Source organism: Calypte anna, chromosome 2 (genome assembly GCF_003957555.1).
Source record: "Calypte anna isolate BGI_N300 chromosome 2, bCalAnn1_v1.p, whole genome shotgun sequence".
NCBI classification, from domain to species: Eukaryota; Metazoa; Chordata; class Aves; order Apodiformes; family Trochilidae; genus Calypte; species Calypte anna.
The window spans coordinates 39,422,751-39,444,245 of record NC_044245.1 but is presented as its reverse complement, the minus strand read 5'-3'; the positions used below and the strand labels follow the sequence as shown (position 1 = coordinate 39,444,245).

The 21,495-nt window shown below is 36.5% G+C and overlaps 1 protein-coding gene across 4 annotated transcripts in view; it reads left to right on the top strand.

The window, feature by feature from the left end:
- The window catches only part of TOP2B (DNA topoisomerase II beta), a 60,728-nt gene that overhangs the window by 21,945 nt on the left and 17,288 nt on the right, over window positions 1-21,495 (top strand). For all 4 annotated transcript variants that reach the window (XM_030444561.1, XM_030444559.1, XM_030444562.1 and 1 more), the window contains exons 8-21: window positions 4-177; window positions 7,127-7,228; window positions 7,310-7,447; window positions 8,944-9,082; window positions 11,938-12,095; window positions 12,795-12,920; window positions 13,743-13,853; window positions 13,935-14,040; window positions 14,245-14,354; window positions 16,349-16,441; window positions 16,536-16,650; window positions 18,770-18,891; window positions 19,726-19,874; window positions 21,113-21,344. In XM_030444561.1, coding sequence (XP_030300421.1) covers window positions 4-177; window positions 7,127-7,228; window positions 7,310-7,447; window positions 8,944-9,082; window positions 11,938-12,095; window positions 12,795-12,920; window positions 13,743-13,853; window positions 13,935-14,040; window positions 14,245-14,354; window positions 16,349-16,441; window positions 16,536-16,650; window positions 18,770-18,891; window positions 19,726-19,874; window positions 21,113-21,344 — 1,875 coding nt within the window. The remainder of the gene's footprint in view (window positions 1-3; window positions 178-7,126; window positions 7,229-7,309; window positions 7,448-8,943; window positions 9,083-11,937; window positions 12,096-12,794; window positions 12,921-13,742; window positions 13,854-13,934; window positions 14,041-14,244; window positions 14,355-16,348; window positions 16,442-16,535; window positions 16,651-18,769; window positions 18,892-19,725; window positions 19,875-21,112; window positions 21,345-21,495) is intronic.

The window sequence follows — 21,495 nt, the reverse complement described above, 5'->3', positions numbered from 1 at the left end:
TAGGTAAATGGATTCCGCAGCTACGTAGATCTTTACGTAAAAGACAAGCTGGATGAAACTGGAGTTGCACTCAAGGTTATTCATGAGGTTGTGAATGAGCGATGGGATGTGTGCCTCACTTTAAGTGAAAAAGGGTTTCAGCAAATCAGCTTCGTAAATAGTATAGCTACCACAAAGGTGAGTAGTTATATTAATTGATAAATATGTAAATTATAAAAGTGTGTCCTAAGGTTATGTATTTCCAGTCAGATACTTGAAAAAAAATATGTCTGGGTTACTAAGAATAAATAGGTGAGGTAATTCTTTGCATGAGAGGAACTGAATGCAATCAAAACACATTCATAGCAGTACTTCTGCACTGGTGTTTAAAATACTATTGTAATTATGAGTGATGCTGATGTCTTCTGTGAGCATACATATTAATTATTAGACACGAAATGAGTGGAACTGTTTTATTCCTTCCTTTTTAACACATAGTAATACTTCTGATATTACAAGCCTCTTTAAAGCTAGTAGTGGGAAGTTTTGGAGGGCAAAAATGGCTTTTGATGTCCTTGAAAAATGGTTTTCCATTTATTGCTCTATGATGTATAAAACTGGCCTGAAATGTTGAGATTCTTTTATTTGTGTTTCTGTGTAAGAGGATCTAGGTATTCTCTGTGCTTATTAGCAACTATAGTTATAATAAATAACTATAAATACAGTACTAGAGAAGCAGTATTATAGCTGATATTCAGTATACTAAAAGTACAGTCTTTGTACTTCTCAAATAGGTGGAGTGGTCAGGCACCAAGGCAAGCACCTGAAGTCAATCAGTGTAACTCATTTAGGACAGTTGGGTGTGGCCCTGCTTTAGGGACCTAGGCCCAACCCTGGTGAAAGAAAGTATTTGTCATTTCTGCTCTTCACAAGTTGCAGCAGAGGAGTGATCTAACAACAGACAAGCAATTCTAGTGGATGGTGAGGCTAATTTTAGGCAACCTTAACCATGAAATTCCCCAGAAGATGAGAAAGATAAGAATTTGTCATCAGACACTTAAACTGCTCCTTACTCGCATCTCTCTTCTAAGAGTTGAACAGAAGAAAATTCTAATGGTAGCACAAATGGTTCATAAGCACCAGGGGTAACACCAGGTGGGGTCCCTAGTCTAGGCGAGTGCCCAGAATCAACAGTGTTAACCTTGGTGATAGAAGATGTGCAGCCATTGTTCATTCAGAATAATTTTTACCACAACTTCTTCCAGTGTCATTTTACATCTAGCTCAATCACTGTAGAATTTTTACTTTCTTTGTGTTCTTTTTACTTAAGGCCTTATCTGATACTTGTCAAGTCTAGGGATAACAAACTTATCTGGTAGTTGAAACTTTAAAACATAGTTTTAATTCAGGCCTTTTTATGCAACATAAAGAAGAAAAACAGCATAACCTTAAAGATGTATACAGTACCTGTATCAAGAAGTGGCAATGTGGAGAAACTTACTAATGTTTGGTAATCAGATGAAGAAATGTATTTGAAAAAATGAATGCTTACTGACTTGTAAGGTAAACATGTTGTGTACACTTATTCAAAAGATTGAGTTTTTACTCTGTTGGCTCTATTTTCACCCAACCCGAAGTTACACATACATTGTTATCATATACTCTTTAAGAAAGTTCATAGAAAAAATACTGTGTATTCTTCAAAGGTAAGTGTTGTAATTTCTAGTTTTTCCCACTCTCCCAATCCATGCCTTATGTGTGTGACTGGATGTGGAATGTTCGGGGCCGGTGAACCACCTCACCAGCAATTGATGTGCAACTACCCACTGATGAGACATAATGGCTAGTAACTAACTGCGTCAACTGCCTGTCCCCTTATCTGCTAACAGGTGAGGAGCTCATTTCAGCTGTTTTTTGGTTATTTATCACTGTTTGCTGAAAGCTTTTCTGTTCCTGGATAAATTTTACCCAGTCGTAACTTCACTTCCACCTTTTTAAAACTTGCTTTAAATTCCAAACAAGTTTTTTATTTAGGTTGATTTTTTTTTTTTTTTTAAGAGTGTAAAGAAGGTCAGGCAGTGTGTTGAGGCAAGTCTCCCTCTCTGTTGTGGTCTTGTAAATTTGTTTCCTTGGTGAGGTCCCCATTTATTTGCAATTTTGCCACAGTATACCACCATAGAATTCAACTTAAGGCTCTGAGGCAGCATTTGAAAGAATGTTTGTAAAGATTACAGTTGTGCAGATGACAATTTGGAGAGAATTTTATGTTACCTGATTAGACATGGTCGTCTCAAGTTCTGTTTCAAATAGTAGCTGTAGTAGAAATTCAGTTGTTAGTGTAACAATTTAATGATATCTTTAATAGTATTAAAGCATTATTACACTGCTAAGTGTAATACTACTAATTGTTTTAGCAGGAATGCTCAACTAATACAGATGCAGTGTCAGATTATAGACTAAGGTGGAGGGAACATCCCAACCTGTTAAAATGTGCTGTAGTCCAACAACAAATTCAAGACCATTCCAGAGAATGACATTTTTATATTTCTTATTATAAAATAAATGTAAAACAAAATAGGATTTTATTTGTATAGCTAATGCAATAAAATTCTCAAATAGATAATTAGCTTCTGAATTTGTTTGCCATATGAACTATTTTTCTGTCCATTGATTTTAAATATGGCTTACCTTGGAATTGAGGCTGTTGGCTATTGATGATGGTATGAATAGAATGTATATAGGATCCAGTCTAGAGCTTAATTTTTAAGATTTTAGTAGTGACTATTTTACTAGAAGTCTTGGCATCCTGAAGTCTGCAAGACTGGGATTCATTCACAATGTTTACCTTCTAGTAATAGAAGGTTATGCAGTTGTATTTCTCTTTTTCACAATACCATAGTCCTAAAAGTCATTGGCAGCCCTCTAGATTTAGAGGGTATTTTTGTTTTTCTGTCTTGTATTAAAATGTTCTGACAGTTGGGGCAGTTATAGGCTGTTATGCTTCTATAGTGGGTAAATGTGCCACCTACTGGTGAGATGGTTGGAAGGTTCCCAACTTTGAGCTCTGAACATCCCTCACTCAATGCTACACACTAAGAATGGACACAGGAATGGGGAACTGTTATAGTAACTAATATCTTCTAAGAACAAGAATTACTGGTAAGTAGCTAATTTTTGATGTATCACATGTTAGTGTTAGAAATATAATTGAAGTGCTAAAATTGGAAAAAAAAAAACAAATACAAAAATATATGGAGATATTCCCTTAAGCACAAGTTTTTCAGTAATGTGATGAATAAAAGTAAGGCACTTTAAAATTGCCATTCAAATGTGGAATGTTTTTCTAAACATATAATTTGATATTTTCCTGTAGCAGCTTCTGTTTACAGTTCAGAAATGGTTTTATTTTTCTTTCTTTTATATTAACTTTCACTTGAACTCTTCTGTACTGAAATTCTGTCATCTGTACATGAATAACAAGTTGTGTGTTAATTTTGGTGGTTTGAGGATTTTTGTTATGTTTTTTTAAGAAGAAATGCTAAGAAAAAATACTTTCATGTGTGATTCTTCTAAAACACACTAGTGGTTGCTGCTGCTCTTTAGTAGGTGACTGTTTGGACTGCTAGAAACCACAGAGGATTGCTTTGAAGTGCAAGTATTTGTTTTGGTTATGACTAATAATACGGTTTTTTTTTTCCCTACCTCTCTTTTTTCTCTTTTTTTTTTTTTTTTGAGAACATGGCTACCATCTCTCATCAGTTCAGCTACTTTGTATCTTCTGTCTTTTCAGATGCATATTCTGCCTTAAAATGTAGAATCCTAACTTTTGAGTTTTTCTTGCTAGCTGTTTCTTTTCTTTTGTCTTTTTGGCTGCTGTTTTTTCTTAGTTTTGTAGTTTTCCATTTCTGGTTTCATATCTATCCTATACTACTTCTTGCCCATTGAAAGCTTTTTTTTTTTCTTGTCACTTCTCTCAGGTATAAAGAATGAAGGCTGTATGTTCATTACCTGATGGTGAATGTCTCCACAGACATGTTTTCTTTTTTTTTTTGTCTGTATTAATGTAAATTGGTCTGAGCAGGAACCACTATTTCTTTTGTATTTTTAAGGGACTAATTGATATTAATCAAAGGTGATCTTCTGCACATTGAGTAGTATTTTAAATTGTTTAGTACATGTCTGAATCACTCCATTGTTACAAGATGGTAGATTTCAGTCAAAATATTGTGACTCTTCTGTAACAGCTACTAGAATTTAGCATTTTACTGCTATTTGTATGTTCTTGGCTATAAATTAAAGGAAGGCGTTTGGGCAATCAAATATAAATGACTAAGATATCCAGGGCTTTAGGACCATTCATATTTTTGAAGAAAAGCTGTTATTTTACCTTCAAGGGAAGTTGTGTCACCTTGGACTTGTGAATATTTAACCATATCTGTCACCATTGGTGTAGGCAATTTCTGTAGTCATTGCTCCATAGAATTAAAGACTACAGGATACACACCTTCAAACACTCGTTAGGCTTTCTCATCTGGAATATAGTAGCTATGATGCAAGTTTGTGCTGTCTTGTTGTGTACCTTCAGGATTCAATTTAAGGGCCAGGCATGTTCCATGTATCTATCAGCGATTTGTATGCTGGAGTTGAGCGCACCATTAACAAGTTTGCTGGTAATACCCAAACGGGAAGTGTTGCTGACTCTCTTGAGGGACCAGAGCCCTTTCAGAGGGATCTGGATAGATTGGAGCACTGGGCTGATTAATGGGATGAAATTTAAGTCCAAATGCCAGATCTGCACCTAGGGTGGAGTAATGCCAGGCACAAATATAAATTTTGAGAGAAGTGGATCAAGAGCAGCCCTGCAGGAAGAGAGGTGGGGGTTTTGGTTGACAACAGGATCAATATGAGTCGGGAGCCAAGAGGGCAAACCACATCCTGGGGTGCATCCAAACACAGCCCGACCAGCCGGTCAAAAGAAGTGATTGTCCCACTGTATTCAGGACTGGTGTAGCCTTACCTCAAGCTCAGTGTGTACTTCTGGGCCCCACAATTAAAGAAGGTTGAGAAGGTCCTTGAATGCATCCAAAGGAGGGCAACAAAGCTTGTAAGAGGGTTGGAAGAAGGAATATCCTGTGAGGAGCAGCTGAGGACTCTGGGTTCGTCTGGTTTGGAGAGGAGGAGGCCGAGGGGTGACCTCATAGCTCACTACAGCCTCCTGAGGAGGGAAAGTGGAGAGGGAGGTGCTGATCTCTTCTCCATGGTATCCAGTGACAGGACTCAAGGTAATGGTTCAAAGATGCATCAGGGGAGGTTTAGACAGCATATTAGGAAGCATTTCTTTTCTGGGAGAGTGGTAAAACATTGGTACAGGCTTCCTGGAGAGGCAGTCAGTGCTCCAAGCCTGTTAGTGTTTGAGGCATTTGGATGATGCCCTTGACAACATTCTTTAACTTCTGGTCAGCCCTGAAGTGGTCAGGCAGCTGAGCTAAATGATCACGGGAGGTCCCTTCCAACTGGAATATTCTAGTTTGGTCTTCACTAGTGGTTCTGATTCAGATTACTTCTGCATTGTTGAATATACCCCAGAATTGTTGTGTTTCTTTTACACGTGTAAATCAGCAGTCATTGTTAGGATGTAATAGAGCTATAACAGACTTTTTAATCCCTAAAGCTTATGTGAAATGCCTTTGTTTTCCAAGCAATTTTATATCATAATTATTTGTCTTCTAGCAGTGTGTTTTAGGTTGGCTTTTTTTGGTTTTTGTAGCTGGTTTAAAATTTAAATCCAAAGAGAACTGTATCTAGAAAAGGTGATAAAAACATTGGGGCCCCTTTTGAAGTTATTAAAGTGCTTAGAGCTTCCCTATTTACATTGAATTTCATCAGTAGTAAAAACAAATTTAAACATTGATCAGCCTTCTCTATTGCAAAGCATGAGTTACATATGTTTCAAAAAGGTAACTTTTCTGACTTACTTCTTCTAAAGTCTAAGTACATAAGTAGTTCTTCCTCAGCGTCAGTTGTGGTAGGGATTGTAGTTGCACAATGAATACATTACCTCCACCAAAAGTTTTCTTGCCATTATGGCTTTCACTTGAAATATTTAGTTGGAAAGACTTTAAGCAAGGATAACCAGTACTCTGAGTCATTCTTTCTTTCACAGTGAAGGGAAGAACTGTGACAGACACTGTGAATGTGTCACTTTCAGCAGTTATGGTGCCACAGCCTAAGAAAATACTATATACTTTCTTTTTTCCTTGCACTGTCACAATGCAAGAAATAGCATTATAAGTTTTGTTTGGTTGGTTGGTTTTTTCCTTCTGCATTTGGTAAGAGAGTCCAGCTAACTACTCTGTTCGCTACAAGGCAGCTGGCAACATGATAATGTAGCTACAAGTTCTTGTCCTGTGATCTCCTAAGTGGTTGGTTTGCCATCTTAGGTTATCTGCAGTCTCTGTTTCATTGTTACACCAGCTTTGAATTTGGAGCAGGCTTAGTCTCTGGTGAGTTTTAGAGATCTGCCCATCTCTCTGAGGTTATCTTGCTTTGTTCTTACAGAGCTTTCTGGATCTTATGGTTGGCTATTTGCAGTTTGTTCTGTGTTTGCCCTTGCATACTCCCAAGGCTAGCAAGGAATGTTAATAGTGTTTATTCATGGAGTTCTATAAATACAGCTAAGGTGAGATGACTTTTAGGAAGGAATAGGCATGGGTTCTGTGTATCTGAGGGTGAGCTCCTTAACATTTCTAATGAGCCAAAATGGGAAAGTTTCATTTGATGAGTAAATAGAGGTGGTTTCAGTCTAAGGTTATTTAAGTGCCTGTTAAAAAGATACCTCTTGACAGCTATGTGGTGTTGCAGGTACCATCCCAGTGCTTTTCACATCTGCTATACTCTAGAGGTGTAAGCAGCTATATTTGAAGACTACCACTGTGCAGCGAATGAAGGAGCTCCTGCTTCCCTTCCATGTAACATCCATTATCCTCACTTGAATGAGGACTGAAAGAGAAACTCTGAAACACATTTTCCTTGCTTATGCTGCAACCTAATGTGCATGGATTTTCAAGTTAAGCACATAAACTTCATCAGTTGGCTGAAAGCTATTAGGAAATTCAATGTTGCTTTTTTTTTTCTTCCCTTCATTAAGGGTGGTAGGCATGTTGATTACGTGGTCGATCAAGTTGTGGGCAAACTGATAGAAGTGGTGAAAAAGAAGAATAAAGCTGGAGTTTCAGTGAAGCCATTTCAGGCAAGTAACTTTATACAAAAATACTGAAAAAGATTGATGTGGTAATTTTGTTGAGTAAATTGGTTTCTATTTTTTCAACAGGTGAAGAATCACATATGGGTTTTTGTTAACTGCTTGATTGAAAACCCAACATTTGATTCCCAGACAAAGGAAAATATGACTTTGCAGCCTAAAAGTTTTGGGTCCAAGTGCCAGCTATCTGAGAAATTTTTTAAAGCAGTAAGTAAAGCATATTGCTTTTTTTTTTTTTTCCTATGAATCAGGAGTTGACATACTTTTTCAGGTGTACATAAATTATATAACAAGATTAATTAGTGATGAGAGTACTCTGGTGACATTATAGCATATTAGGATGAATGTGATGGAGGAACTTCTTTTCATTCTCTGGCTTTAAGAGTGACTGTGTTTTGGCAGATGTCCTGGATATAAAAACACGCTTCACCTGATCAGTTCATTTGTTGGAGATTCTGGCTTTTATATTGGTGAAATAAATTTTACTCTTAAACCTAAACATAGGTCTTGATCAATTTTTTGTATTAAAATAATTTTCTGAAGTTAAGAATATTGCCTACTGTATCATTTGATGCATCTTATTCTCTTTCACTGAAGTAAAAAGAGAGGGGAAAGAAACATGTCCCATTTACTTTTTTTTCCAGTAATCAAGGAAATGCAAAATTATGGCTGTAATATTCAAAGCAGTCATTATTCTCAGGAAACAAGTTTAGAAATTTGCTACTCAATGTATGTGTTACTAGAAATACACTTCGAGATTTTTCCTCTACTACATTTTTATACAAGTTGGAAAAGTAGAATTCTGATATCCAGAACTCATTACACTAAGTCCTGTTTAGTGCCAGGAGCATAATGGCAACTCCAGTAGTTAGGAGAATGGTGGCACTACTAATACTCTTGTCATCAAAGCTTTGCTTATTGGACAGTGTTTTATTCTTAGAGTTCTGTACTACTTGTGGAATCTATATAGAACTTACAGGAAAATAGTAACACCACAAAATCTTGTATTAATTCTTCAATTTTTGGTATATGTATTGTATTTTTCTCAGTAACTTTAATTTACAGTATTTCTAGTGTTAAACATGCAGCAGAATCTCCAACCAATGAGTGATGTATTATGGGGGATAAAAGCCAAAGTTCACAGTATTTTTGCTCCACCTCTATTTTCTTCTGAAAAAGCAGATTTTATTTAGAAAATATGCTATATGTTATTTTTGCTGCAGATGTGTTTCTTACAATGTTACCAGGTTCTCAAACAGTTGATAAATAGGCTTATTCTTAAATTATTTTGGTTGTCTTTTGGCCCTCTTCAGACATTTACAAAGAAACTTTAAATGGTCATAAATATGCCATAAGGTTACTTTTTGCTATCAAAGTCCAGGAAGCAGGTGCTAAATGCAGTAACTAAAATGGCCCTGCACGTTAACCACACAATAGAAGGGAACCTCTTATTAGGTCTCAGTCCCCTTTTTATCTCCCACCAATTCTACAAGGGGTTGAAAAAAAGCTGTGTAAGTGTTGTGTTTTAATTTTGCATGCATAAAATGCTAGACAGTAAAGTCTTTGTTAATTCCTGGTCGTTTTATATGTTGCAGTTTTTAAAATTCAGAGGGCTTTGAGACAGTGTTAGATCAGTGACTTAAAATTGAGACATGTGCTATGTGAAGCTTTTGTCAACCAGAATTCTGATCTGTTGCTTATAGGCCTCTAACTGTGGTATCATAGAGAGCATTTTGAACTGGGTCAAATTTAAGGCACAAACTCAGCTGAACAAAAAATGTTCATCAGTGAAACACAGTAAAATCAAGGGCATTCCGAAACTGGATGATGCTAATGATGCTGGTAAGAGTGCTTATTTTTAATGACTTTAGTATTTCGTAGATTTTTTTTTTTCAGACGTAATTTTAAGCCTGTCTTCATTTCTCATACTTATGTATATTTTTCAAATAAAAAAAAAATCTTTCCAGTTTTCTAAACTTTCTAAAGCTAGAATTGAAGTGTGATGATGGGTTTGATATTAGGAATGCTGACCTCTAGGGTAGAGTTTTTTTAAATAACACTGAACAAAAATGTCAGCCTAGCTCCATATTGAAAGAATGTGTGTTTTATCATTGTGGCTTCCAACTACAAAGTGTTAGCAGTATTTTATTTTGGAGGTGACTAGTTTTCTTGGCCTTTCTGACATAAAAAGATGTGACCCCCAAGAGATTCTCAAGCTGTGGGAAGTGGATGACATAGTGTGCAGACCTGAGGGAATAGTTCAAGAGACTTTTTTCATGAGACTTTAAATGCCATTAGGTTCCTGTCTGGGTATATAGGGCAAACTGGCAGTCTCTGCTGGCTTGCTTCCTAGCACAGGTAGGAGTCAGGATCAGCTGGCAATCTTTTTGCCAAGAACAATGGGATAGAAGTGAAAGTCACATAAGACTAAAGAGCTTGGAATGTTGCCAGTCTATGTTAAAGTTAGTTATTTTTAATACATCCTTTTAGTAAGCAAAGATAGAGAAATTGGAATGAAGTAAGTGAGTAGTTTAAGTAGGAAAAAAGCATTTAAGACTATTAAAGAGGGTTTTTTTGAGCTCTAGTATTAAACCAAAGATTATTTCTTGATAAGTTGATGAGTTCTGCTTGGTTTTGCTCTTTTTGGTTTGGTTTTTGATTCCTTGATCTCAGGTGTTTTCGGGTTTTTTTTGTTTTTTTTTTTTTTTTATGAGTTTGCTTCAGTGTTTTACTTCTCCAGCTATTCAGATGTCATATTTGCCTCAAAAACTAAAAAACATGTCTCCTTTAACTAGTATTTTTTTTTGTGGAATTTGTATTCTGCATTCAGATGCATATCTCTGGCACAATTCATGCCTAGAAGATTGTGTCCTTGGAGACATGCTGTGTTTTTATGGATATCACGCCTGGTGCTCGTAAATATAATGAATTATTTTAGATATGCTTTTTACATAGCGTTTTCTTAGCCCTACTTTGGAGAGCAGGCTTCAAAATCATTCCTCTTTTTTCATTTTCTTCTGGGCCTGTAGGGAAGGGAGAATCTCTTACAAGGGAGCTAATAAAATATTACATTGTCTTTTACTCAGAAGCTTCCTCAGCTGTGAAGGCATATAGGGATTCCTTTGTGGATCAACACTGATGCTTTTTGTTTTGCATGGTTTGGATTCCCTCTACCCAGGTATTTCTCTGCTGTCTAGTTATTCTTGTATGGTGAGCTGCAGCTTTGCATCTCCCAAGGAGGCTTAGCCAGGTGTTGGTTTATTGAAGTACACTAGATTTATCACGTGGAAGGCATTGCATGTTTGGAGTGGACACACAGGACAGCAGAGAGGCATTCAGTTTCTGAATATGATGTGTGTTGTCATAGTCACTCTTGGTCTGACTTTCTCAAATGCTACATCTACTGGCAGAGGGGTTTTAAGTTGGATCGCAAGTACTACATTTACTAGAAAGTTTTGTAGTCCTTTCCTTTTAGACTGGAGGTACCATATAGATCATCTGTTTGCTCTTGAAAATCAGTTGGAGGTGTTTTCTTTTTTGCACAAGAACTAAGCTAATAGTATAATCAGGATCTCTAGCCTCAATAAAAAGTTGGTTTTGTTGGGAAAGGTAAGGCAGATGGTGATAGAGAAGAGTGACTCCTGCAGTGTGAGTGTGTGTTAGTTGTTCTGCTCTTGAGAACTTGTCTCAATGAACTTGGTGTAGTTGGTGACTGTATCTGACTGAAACTTTGGTGTTTCTTAACACAAGGGGAAGAGGAGGTCCAGGTGCCATGGAAATTCTTTAATGAGTACACAGACAAAGCTCTGTAGTACTATCAATCTTTCTTTCTGTAACTGGGATCTCCAGAGTACTGGGTATTCTAAGGGTCAGGTGAAGTAAAGACTGTACATGCCTTTTCTGTGTGAGTTATCACTCTTAGGTCCAAAAAAATGAAACTCTTTGCTATATGAATGTTTGCCCTGACTGTGCACATGACTAAGTTATAGTCTTTTCGAAGGCATTTCAGACCTTCCAATAAACTGGAGAAAAATTTTAACAGATGAACAAAGGTACAGTTTTAGAGAGATTGCTTCAGGACATTGCTACATGTCACACAGTTTATTTGTAATCTGGCAGCAAAATACAGTACTCTTACTTCATGTAGTTGTGTTTCAGGACAAAAACAGTATCTGCAGGGGTTTCAGATAGAGGGTTCTGTTTGAGATGTTTCCAAGAATGTTGCCTGGCTTCAGCAAATGGGCAAAAAAAGAATCCCCCCAAAAGTGTAATTTAATAAATGGCTTCTGAAAATTATACTGTGAGGAAAGAGGAAAAGTAGAATAGGAAATAACTCCAGTCTGTAAGAAATTTGCAGCTGGAAGAAGTAAATGGGAAAGGTTCAAAAGTATCTGTCTCTTTGTTTTGTGTGCATAGACACGTAGGAAACATTCCATAAGATGCACCACCATTCCATCCCATTCTCTCTCTTTGGTTCCCTGTCCATAACATAGTGTATTGCTAAGGGCTAGGATGCTAATTCTTGTTGTGTAGTTTATGGTATGGAGGGCCATCCCTAATAACAGAAATTTAGCCTATTTGATTTACCTGATATAGGGCAGGAAGAATATTCATGACTGATGCCACTGTATTTCTGTTAATTTGAGTTAAAAAGTAACACTTTTTTTGCCTCACTTCTACTTCTTCCTTGACTGCAGGTGGCAAACATTCCTTGGACTGCACATTAATATTGACAGAAGGAGACTCTGCCAAATCTTTAGCTGTCTCTGGCTTAGGTGTTATTGGCAGAGACAGATATGGAGTATTCCCACTCAGGGGTAAAATTCTCAATGTTCGAGAAGCTTCTCACAAACAGGTAAGTAGTCTTGTCATCTCCTTTTAGCTAAAAAATTAGTCTTCTGTTTATTTTTGATTCCTAGGGTTCTATCTTCATACTTTTATTTGTTGTGTTTGAAAATCTTTGGCCAAGATTTCATAAAGTATCAGCTACTTTCAAGTCTGGAAATATTAAGTGTATTAGTAACAGTACTGGAATGATGAAGTTCATTTCATCTCAAGTGCAAATTAATTCTGCTATGACTCATCTTAACATTTTTGCATGAATACTTAAAAAACCTAAATTATTATTCTTTCCATTGCCATGTGATTTTCTTGGCTTCCAGTGTGAGGCAGCAGTGGTGTTAACCCCTAGCATTGCTTCTTCTGTTCTTAATATTTAGTCTGTGGTAAGCATTGTGTTGCAGATAGAAATAATGGGGAAACAAAGCAGCTTTGTGGATGACTTGTTGTTGCATGCCCTTTCCTCTCTGCCTTTCTGGACCCGATGTGCTCTGGCTGCAGAGGAGAATGGGAGTGGTGCAGTCTTGAGAATCTGCATGTACAGAAATATTTACAGAAATATTTAATATCCTCAGCAGTGAAGGCTGCTGAGGATAAAGTTATGAAATTGAAGTAGAGATGCACTGAAAAAGTGGCTATAAAGCCCTCTTAAAAAAGAGTAGGTTATTTCTGAATTTCTCCTTCTTCCACTGACTGCTGTAACTTTTTGATACAGATCATGGAAAATGCAGAAATCAACAACATCATCAAAATAGTTGGACTGCAATACAAGAAGAGCTACGAAGATCCTGAATCTTTGAAAAGTTTGAGATATGGAAAAATTATGATCATGACAGATCAGGTTAGTCTGAAACTCACAGGTTTTAATATACAGAAGTTCTTAAAATGTGATTTACTGCAATTTGGTAGGTTGCATTTTTGTGCATTATAACCTGCCTCTGTCTTATGGTTATATTCAGAGGGAATTCCTAATGTACAAGGTTCCTTAATGTTCTGTTTACTCCAAATTCAAACTGATCTTTGCTACACAGTAGCAGAAATGCCATAGCAATAACAAAAGCACGTATAAACAAGAATGCTTTTGATACCTCAAAAATATAAATAAGGAAGTACAAAATGAAACAGCTGATGAGGTAGTAATTCTAGAAAGTCTGGGAGAAGCAAGAATGTGGGCAATTATACTTGAGTAATCTCAAAGTGTGTGCCTATTGTTCAGATTTTAGGAGTCTAGGAATCCTATGCTTTGGATATTTGTGAAGCTTTGTTATTTTTTTCCCAGAGAGGTTGGTACTATCAAGCAGCTTAACACCAACGAGAACTGTGGGTCAGACGTGGCTTTCTTCCACAAAGATTTAGCTCTGTGTGTGTCTGGGATAACTCTGGCTCTCAGAGAAAATATGCTGCAGGCAAAGAAATCTTTGAGCTGCAGCTGTGGGCTTGGTGTGGAAGAGCTTTTTATTAGCTCAGGGATAGTGCTATTCACTGGTGGCTATTTTATACTCAGGTCCAGTTTGGAATCCAAATTAAAACTAACTTCCCGTCTATGTATTCTGTCAACAGATATTGTTTTCAAGTATCAAGGCCAGGGAGTGTGGGTTTTTTGGTAGTTTTGAGGGATATGACATTTTATAAGGTTGCTTCATGTTTTTATGTTCTGATTTAGGATCAAGATGGATCTCATATAAAAGGCTTGTTGATTAATTTTATTCATCACAATTGGCCGTCACTGCTGAAACATGGTTTTCTTGAGGAATTCATCACTCCTATTGTAAAGGTATGAATTCTATTAATGAGATTTTATCTGTTACCTACAGTGCAACAGAAAAATTGATTTTATTTATTTTTTTTTTTAAAGGCAAGCAAAAATAAGCAAGAACTTTCATTCTATAGTATTCCTGAATTTGATGAGTGGAAGAAACATATGGAGAATCATAAAGCATGGAAGATAAAATACTACAAAGGTTTGTTTAAAACACATAAGTGAACCTCATGAATATAAAAAAATAATAAAGGCAAGTCATAAAGTTTTATGTGTAGCTGTTTTCATGATAGTATATTCTGTAATGATTTTATTATATTCTCAGTAAAATAAAAGCTATCAAATAATAAAAGTTAACAAAAGTTAAATTTTTAATATGGACTAACTATTTATTTTAATTGGACAGGTTTGGGTACCAGCACTGCTAAAGAAGCAAAAGAATATTTTGCTGACATGGAAAGACATCGGATCTTATTTCGATACGCTGGTCCTGAAGATGATGCTGCCATTACACTGGTAGGAACTTTAAAAAGTGCTCTTAAACAATATGGTTTTGTTCCTATTTTTTATTGAAAATGGCACTTGAAGATATAACATGAATATTTTTGGAGTAACTAAAAACCAGTTTTGGAATAGAGAGAAGTTTTCAGAAAATATATTTTGAAATAAGAGCTTTATGCTACAAAATCAGTGCTACCTTCTGCTTAGTAGTGTTGACCAATTGTATGTGGTGTGGATATCAAGATGCATTACGTTCAGGCTTGCTTTTGAAGACAACATTAAGAAAAGTATTCTGAGCAGGACAGTAGAGCTCAAACAGATGATCTACTCAGGAATCTAAATTTTCTTTCTGAGCAAATACTACCAGATAAATACTAGCTATTCATAAGATGTATCTGCGTGGTGTATGTGTATTCATGCATGTGTTCTACATATTTGAATTTGAAATCTTTTAACTAATTGTTATAAGCACACATGTTTCAAAGAGAGCTTGTAGAAGGACAAAGGATGGTGTCTGGAACAAAGCTGTTCTGTCAAGAAATGTTTCACCCTTTGTGTTTTAATTAACATTTTACATTTTAGGTGATATCAAAAAGAAAAAGGGGTAGGTGTCATATTTTAGGCCCATGTGGCCATTCACTCACTCTCCCCTGCCACAGCCATGAGGAGGAGAGAATATAAATGAAAACTCATGGATCAAGACAAGGATAAGGATTCACTCACTCTCCCCTGCCACAGCCATGAGGAGGAGAGAATATAAATGAAAACTCATGGATCAAGACAAGGATAAGGAGGGCTCACTCACCATTTGTGGACTTGAGCAAAACAGACTCAGGAAAAAATCAGTTAAATTTGTCACCAATCAAACCAGAGCATGACAGTAAGGAACAAACTTCCCACAGAGTCAGGGCCTTCTTCAGGTGCAGCCATCTTCCCCTGGTGTGGAGTCCTCCACAGCTGAAGGTTCACTTATTCTCCACTGTAGTCACTCAGAGGCTGCTCCACTGTGTTCTTCCGTGGGCTGCAGGGGAATCTTTGCTGTAGTGCACCTGCTCCCTCTCCTTCCTCACTGTCCTCAGTGTCTGCATAGGTGTTTCTCTCTCATTCCACCCCTGCAGAAAACTTCAGGTCTCTTAGAAGATTTTGTTCACCTTCTTAAATATGTTAATTGAAGAAACATTGTCACAGTTGCTTGGGTTTGGGCTTGGCCTTGTCCAGAGGTGGGTCAGGATTTTGGTGCCGGGGGAGCTTCTAGCAGGCTGTCACAGGAGACACACCTGTGGCCCCTCCCTACTACTAAAGCCACACCAGGCTGACCAAACACAGTAGGAGAGAAAAAATTAAAAATGGGAAAGTACCCATCTTAGACAAAACAACTGTTACCTTGCTTTAAAGTGATGTCATATCATCATGAAGTCTATGGCCCTCAGTCACCTGGCCTTAATTCTGTGTTAGTCTCCTCATGTAGTGTCAATTTTGTCAAGTTGTCAGTCTTGTGAAAAGGACTAGGACCAGCCACTCAGGAACAGATACAGATTATTTGCATTATGTGGCTGATAGAACAAACAGGGCATGGAGAGGGCAAGAAGTGTTTTTTCTAATACCTTTAGTTAATTTTCTTGATGACAACTGGTTAGAGATCAGTCTAAATGATGAACCCAACCTTAAAAATATTTAGGGAAAAATCCCAATTGTGTATCAAATTGTGTATCAAAGACAACTCTTTGAAGAGAGGAATGAGGATGAGAAGATTTATCTGACTGTATACTGATTTTGTGAAAAGTGCTCTAAATTTAAATTATGATCAGTGAGTTCTGTCAGTGCAAAAATCCCTTGTGAATGTCAGAAAGGTCATGGACTTTTACTGCTGCCTAAGCATAAACATTAGTTTTATGGCTTATTGAGTACTTGACCAGGTAATGTTATACACTTACAATTCTGACTGAAGTAACATACATTTATACAAACATCTGTATGCTGATAATTTAGTGTGCTTGAAATCTTTTCAGGCCTTCAGTAAGAAGAAGATTGATGACCGTAAAGAATGGTTAACAAACTTCATGGAGGACAGGCGACAGCGCCGGCTACATGGCCTTCCAGAGGTGAGTCCTAAATAATAGTAATAAATCTGGTGGGTGAGAGTTAAATGTCATGTAGTTTTTGTATTGAATGAATAACGTGTGTGGTTTTTTTCAGCAATTTTTATATGGTACAGCAACAAAACATTTGACTTACAATGACTTCATTAACAAGGAGTTGATCCTTTTCTCAAATTCAGACAATGAGAGATCTATCCCTTCCCTTGTTGATGGTAAGCTGATAATTCATTATGATTTGTTGGAATGTTCCTTTTTATTGTTTTTTGATCCTGTGATTTATGTTGGAAATTATACATTCATGCCAAGAATACAAAAACTTATATTTTTGTTTATCATTTATATGCTAAGGAACTGCAGTGTTTGCCATGATTCCTCTGAGAAGTTTAAGCTGTTAAACATTAAAAGAGGCAGCTTACTACACGACAGCTTCATCTGTAAAACTGCCTGCAAACAGCACGAGCAGGATTTTCTGCCTGTATTATTTTCAGTATGCATGTGTTTACTGAGATCAAGAAGGAAAGATCTGGAGGTTTTGTGAGGGGGAAAAAAAAAGTGGATTTATCTCCACTTTCCGGTATATTTTTATAGTGTACAGGAACATTCATATAACAAGAGTTTTTAATATTTTAGATGAGAAAGTTTGATAGTTTACAGGTGGATAGGGGCAGTAGCTTCTTGGTAGGATGGATCTCCAGCTTGCTGCAGAATGAGGCTGGCTTAGGTATGCAGATACATATCTAGGGAATCAATGCCAGTCAGCTTCAGCTGACTTGAAGCTTTCTGCCTCTTCAGACTGACTTAGTCCTGTAGCTGGGTGCTTGGGTTAACTGGTAGTCTCTATGAAGCATTACACAGTTTACTGCTCTGGAGGAGGATTCACTGTAGAGCTGTGTATTTCAAGAGGTCATTGTTCTTTATAACATACTGTGTATACCCTGACTGCTTTCTCAGAAACAGCAGAATGATCTTGCTGCAACTTGAAATAAAGAATGAACTTGCAGTATATAACTGCTCATTTGAATGGAAGTTTTCCAAGTTTGTGTCTAGGGAAGTGTAGGAAAATGAGAAGGGAACATATTTATTCAAATCTCTGTGTGTGGGAGTGTATGTGTAAATATTTAATACAATTTATGCATTATATTATACACATTATATATAATTGCTATCTGTGTAACACATGTATAATACTATACATATAATATACATGTATATAGTATGTGCTGATTGCATATATAATACTTTACGTATTATAATTGCTATCAGTATTTCTGCCAACTTTGGCTGTAATTCTGCATTCTGAGCAAGATATGTGAATTGTTCAGTGGGTGCAGTACACTAACAATGATAGTTCTTCAGTATCATCAGGTGCTATGCAACAGAATAGTCGTTTGGCAAGTCTCAGAAGAAAATAGAGGCAAAACACTTTGACTGTCTCTAGAGTTTTTTGTTACCACTCTTGCTCCTTGGTAATTCTCCTGTGTAAAGAAAAACCTCTAATCTGTTACATTTAATAGATTTTTTTTTGATAGAGAAACATGTTGCAGGCTCATTGTAAAGAAAAATGGATTTTACAAGTTTAAATGAAATGGAGATGGCAGTCAGTGTCTTTTTCAATTTTTGCACTTACGTTTGACCCAGGTTAGTAATGGTAACACGTAGCAATATTTTAGTGTATTTCAGAAATGTATGTGAATTACAACAGTGAATAGATTAATAAACATTATCTAGAATTGGTTGTCAGTTCTAGACAACATTTAGAAAAAATTATACAATCCCTTCCACACAGATGTTGTACTTACAGTGTACCTAAACCATAAAAATGAGTCAGATCAAAAGACTGGCTTCTTTCTTAAAAGATCTAAAAGGGGGACAAAAACTATGTTCTTAATTTTTAGCGAGTGCTTGAAGATTTCACAGAAAAAACTCAGAGTGCTTTAAAATACATGTAAGCTAGAGTTACTGTTGACACTGCTGAATTTGTGATGATACTCTTAGGAAAAAGACTTTGCTTAGTAGACTGGAAAGGAAACTCTTGTGATAGCTTTACATTTAGGATAAAGTTGCTGTTTATTGGAGTGATGCATGCTACATATCAATAATGATTATCTGAAAGGGTTATGTTTCCACTTACCTGGTATTTTTTCAGTTGGTAAAATATTTTTTATTATTTTAGAAGAACAGATATTAATCTGTCAGTTTGCTAATGCTGCCATGTAAATATGCGTGCATTTAATTTTTAGGCTTCTTTTGAGATTAGAAATTATAATAAACGAGTTTATTGAAAGGTCTCCATTTGTGCATGTGTTGAAAATGTGCTATTCTTCTTAATAGGTTTAAAGCCAGGGCAACGCAAGGTTTTATTCACTTGCTTTAAGAGAAATGATAAACGTGAAGTAAAGGTTGCTCAGCTGGCTGGTTCTGTTGCTGAAATGTCAGCTTATCATCATGGGGAGGTGAGTATGAAGGAGGAGAAAGTTGTGAGGATTTTTAGCCAGTATAAAATATTAGGTGAATGTTTACTGAATTTAAATTGCAAGCCTATTGACTGGAAGTCTACTAATCAAAGATTTATTTTTAAAGAAAAGGAATGAAACAGTATGGAGTTTAAATATACTGTAGGCAGCAAATTTCCATTCTTTCCAGGTCTTCATGCATCTTCATGCACAGTGGTATCCCAAATAGTTTGTGGGTTGTGGCGTAATAGTAGTTGTGGAATTACCCAGATAAGTTCTAGCTTCTCAAGTCACAGGAATATAGAAAATATGTATTAGGACAAATTTTGTCTTAAATGAGAAAATGTAGTTTCTTAATGTATGAAAAAGACAAACTGTTCTTAGGAAACCTAATATAGTGTTGGAATAAATTTTATTTCTATCTCCTGTTTTGTTTGTTTTTCTGAAATATTAACAGAACTTGCCATGTTAAGAGTCTCTCTCCATCCCTTCTCTCCCTTGAAAAGCAATGAGTAGTAATTCGTGCAGTAGTAAGGGCAGTCAGTTTTCACCCCTTTCATTACACTGAATAAGTGCTTTAGAAAAAAATAGACACTCCCAAGGGTTTCCATAAGCATGGAATGTAAGGACACTTAAATCAGGGAGGCAATGTGGCTGTGGAACAAGAAGCATTATGTTTTGCCAGCAGCTCTTGTAATAGGTTTATAACATTACTTTCTCAGGGAGACTACTTTTTAAAAATTTAATTCAGGCTAGTCACAAAATTTTTGATTATAAGTATGATGTGTGAGCAGATAATACTGTTCCCTTCTGCTATGAATGTGTTTTTTGCAGCAAGCATTAATGATGACGATTGTCAACTTGGCTCAGAACTTTGTTGGCAGTAACAATGTTAATCTGCTACAACCGATTGGTCAGTTTGGTACCAGGCTTCATGGTGGGAAGGATGCTGCCAGCCCTCGCTATATTTTCACCATGTTAAGGTAAACACAAATGTAAAGCTAAACATATGCTTTTAAAAAGCCTTTTTATCAAGCTAACCCTTTCAGAACACTGCTTTTTTGTGTGTGTATGTGTGTGAGAAGATTGGAATATTTTGATCCAAGCTCAAATTCCACTTTACATCTCTGTGTGATTTTTTTTTTTTTTTTAACATGGATTTTTTGCCTGATATTCCTTGCATAGAAGTGCTGTGGGAATTGTAGCTTTTAGGGAATTAAACTTAGAATCATAAGGCTGAAGAATGAAAATGCACATCACTCAGATTAGTTGTTGATCTTAACTTGTGACTTCTTGAAGAAGTAGCTTTCAGTTTCCCTGTTCAGTGTGAAATCTGTTCAATTTCTCAATAGAAAGTGTGATATTACCTAGTGATAAATCCTGCAGCTCAGCATAGACTTGAAAGTTGAGATGGATTATTTTTCTTTTGGATAAGTTTCTTCATTTTGAGCTACATGACACCTATATAATTTAAGAATAAAGACCTAATTTAATGATGCTGATTTTTCACAGCTAGTACCTTGAAATTCAGTTTGGTGTGCAGAGTGTCTGAACATGTTCTTTAACATAAATTACCCTATTTTTTAAGCCATATCGCTGCATTTATTTCCTAATTATTGTGCTGTTTTGCCTAAAATTCCTTGTGATTTCTCCTTTTCCTCAGTTGTAAGCTTTATACATAAGTATCCAAGTTTTATTCCCTTTCTCATTTATATTCTTTCTGTAGCTCCCTAGTTTAGTGCATTTTCCTTTTTGCATGAGGTACTGGAAGTAGCATTCATCCAGGATGATGTTCCAGGTGAAAAAAAGGACTTGCCAGTAAAACCTCTGCAGCATTTTCAGAGAGTGCTAGGCCTACAACAAAGCAACAAAGTTTAGCAACTATTTGCATGCTGTTCTTCTTATTACTGGGTGACAGTGAACTGTGTTCTGAATGCTCCAATGAATTATATTTTTGTGGATGTTGAATGTCATAAACTACTAGTGGATCATGTACAGGTGTTATTGTGATGGAAACAAATAGTGGTTATGAACACATTGAGAACAACTTCCTGTTCAGAGGAGGTATCTACATTGCATTTTCAGCTTCAGAATGACAAAGAGAAAGGAGGACATGAGAAGAATCTACAAATACATTGTATCTGGACCCTTGCATTGTTAAAGCATTATGTACCTTATTTACTGGACTCAAGTTGAACAGTTTTCTGTTTCTTTTTTAAAGCCCTTTAGCAAGGCTGCTTTTTCCATCAGTGGATGACAACTTGCTTAAATTCCTTTATGATGACAACCAACGTGTAGAGCCTGAATGGTATATTCCCATCATTCCTATGGTTTTAGTAAATGGAGCTGAAGGGATTGGTACTGGGTGGGCTTGCAAACTTCCCAACTACGATACCAGAGAGATTGTAAACAATGTCAGACGAATGCTGGATGGCTTAGATCCCCACCCAATGGTAAGCATAATAGTATATACTGGTGTGTTTTATGATTGCTAAATAAACCTTCCATTGTACTTACTGAACTCGTATCACTCTAGAAACGCTTGATTATTGGAATAACTGAGGTGCCCCAGTAATTGTGTGTAGGAGCTTTACTTGACTGTTG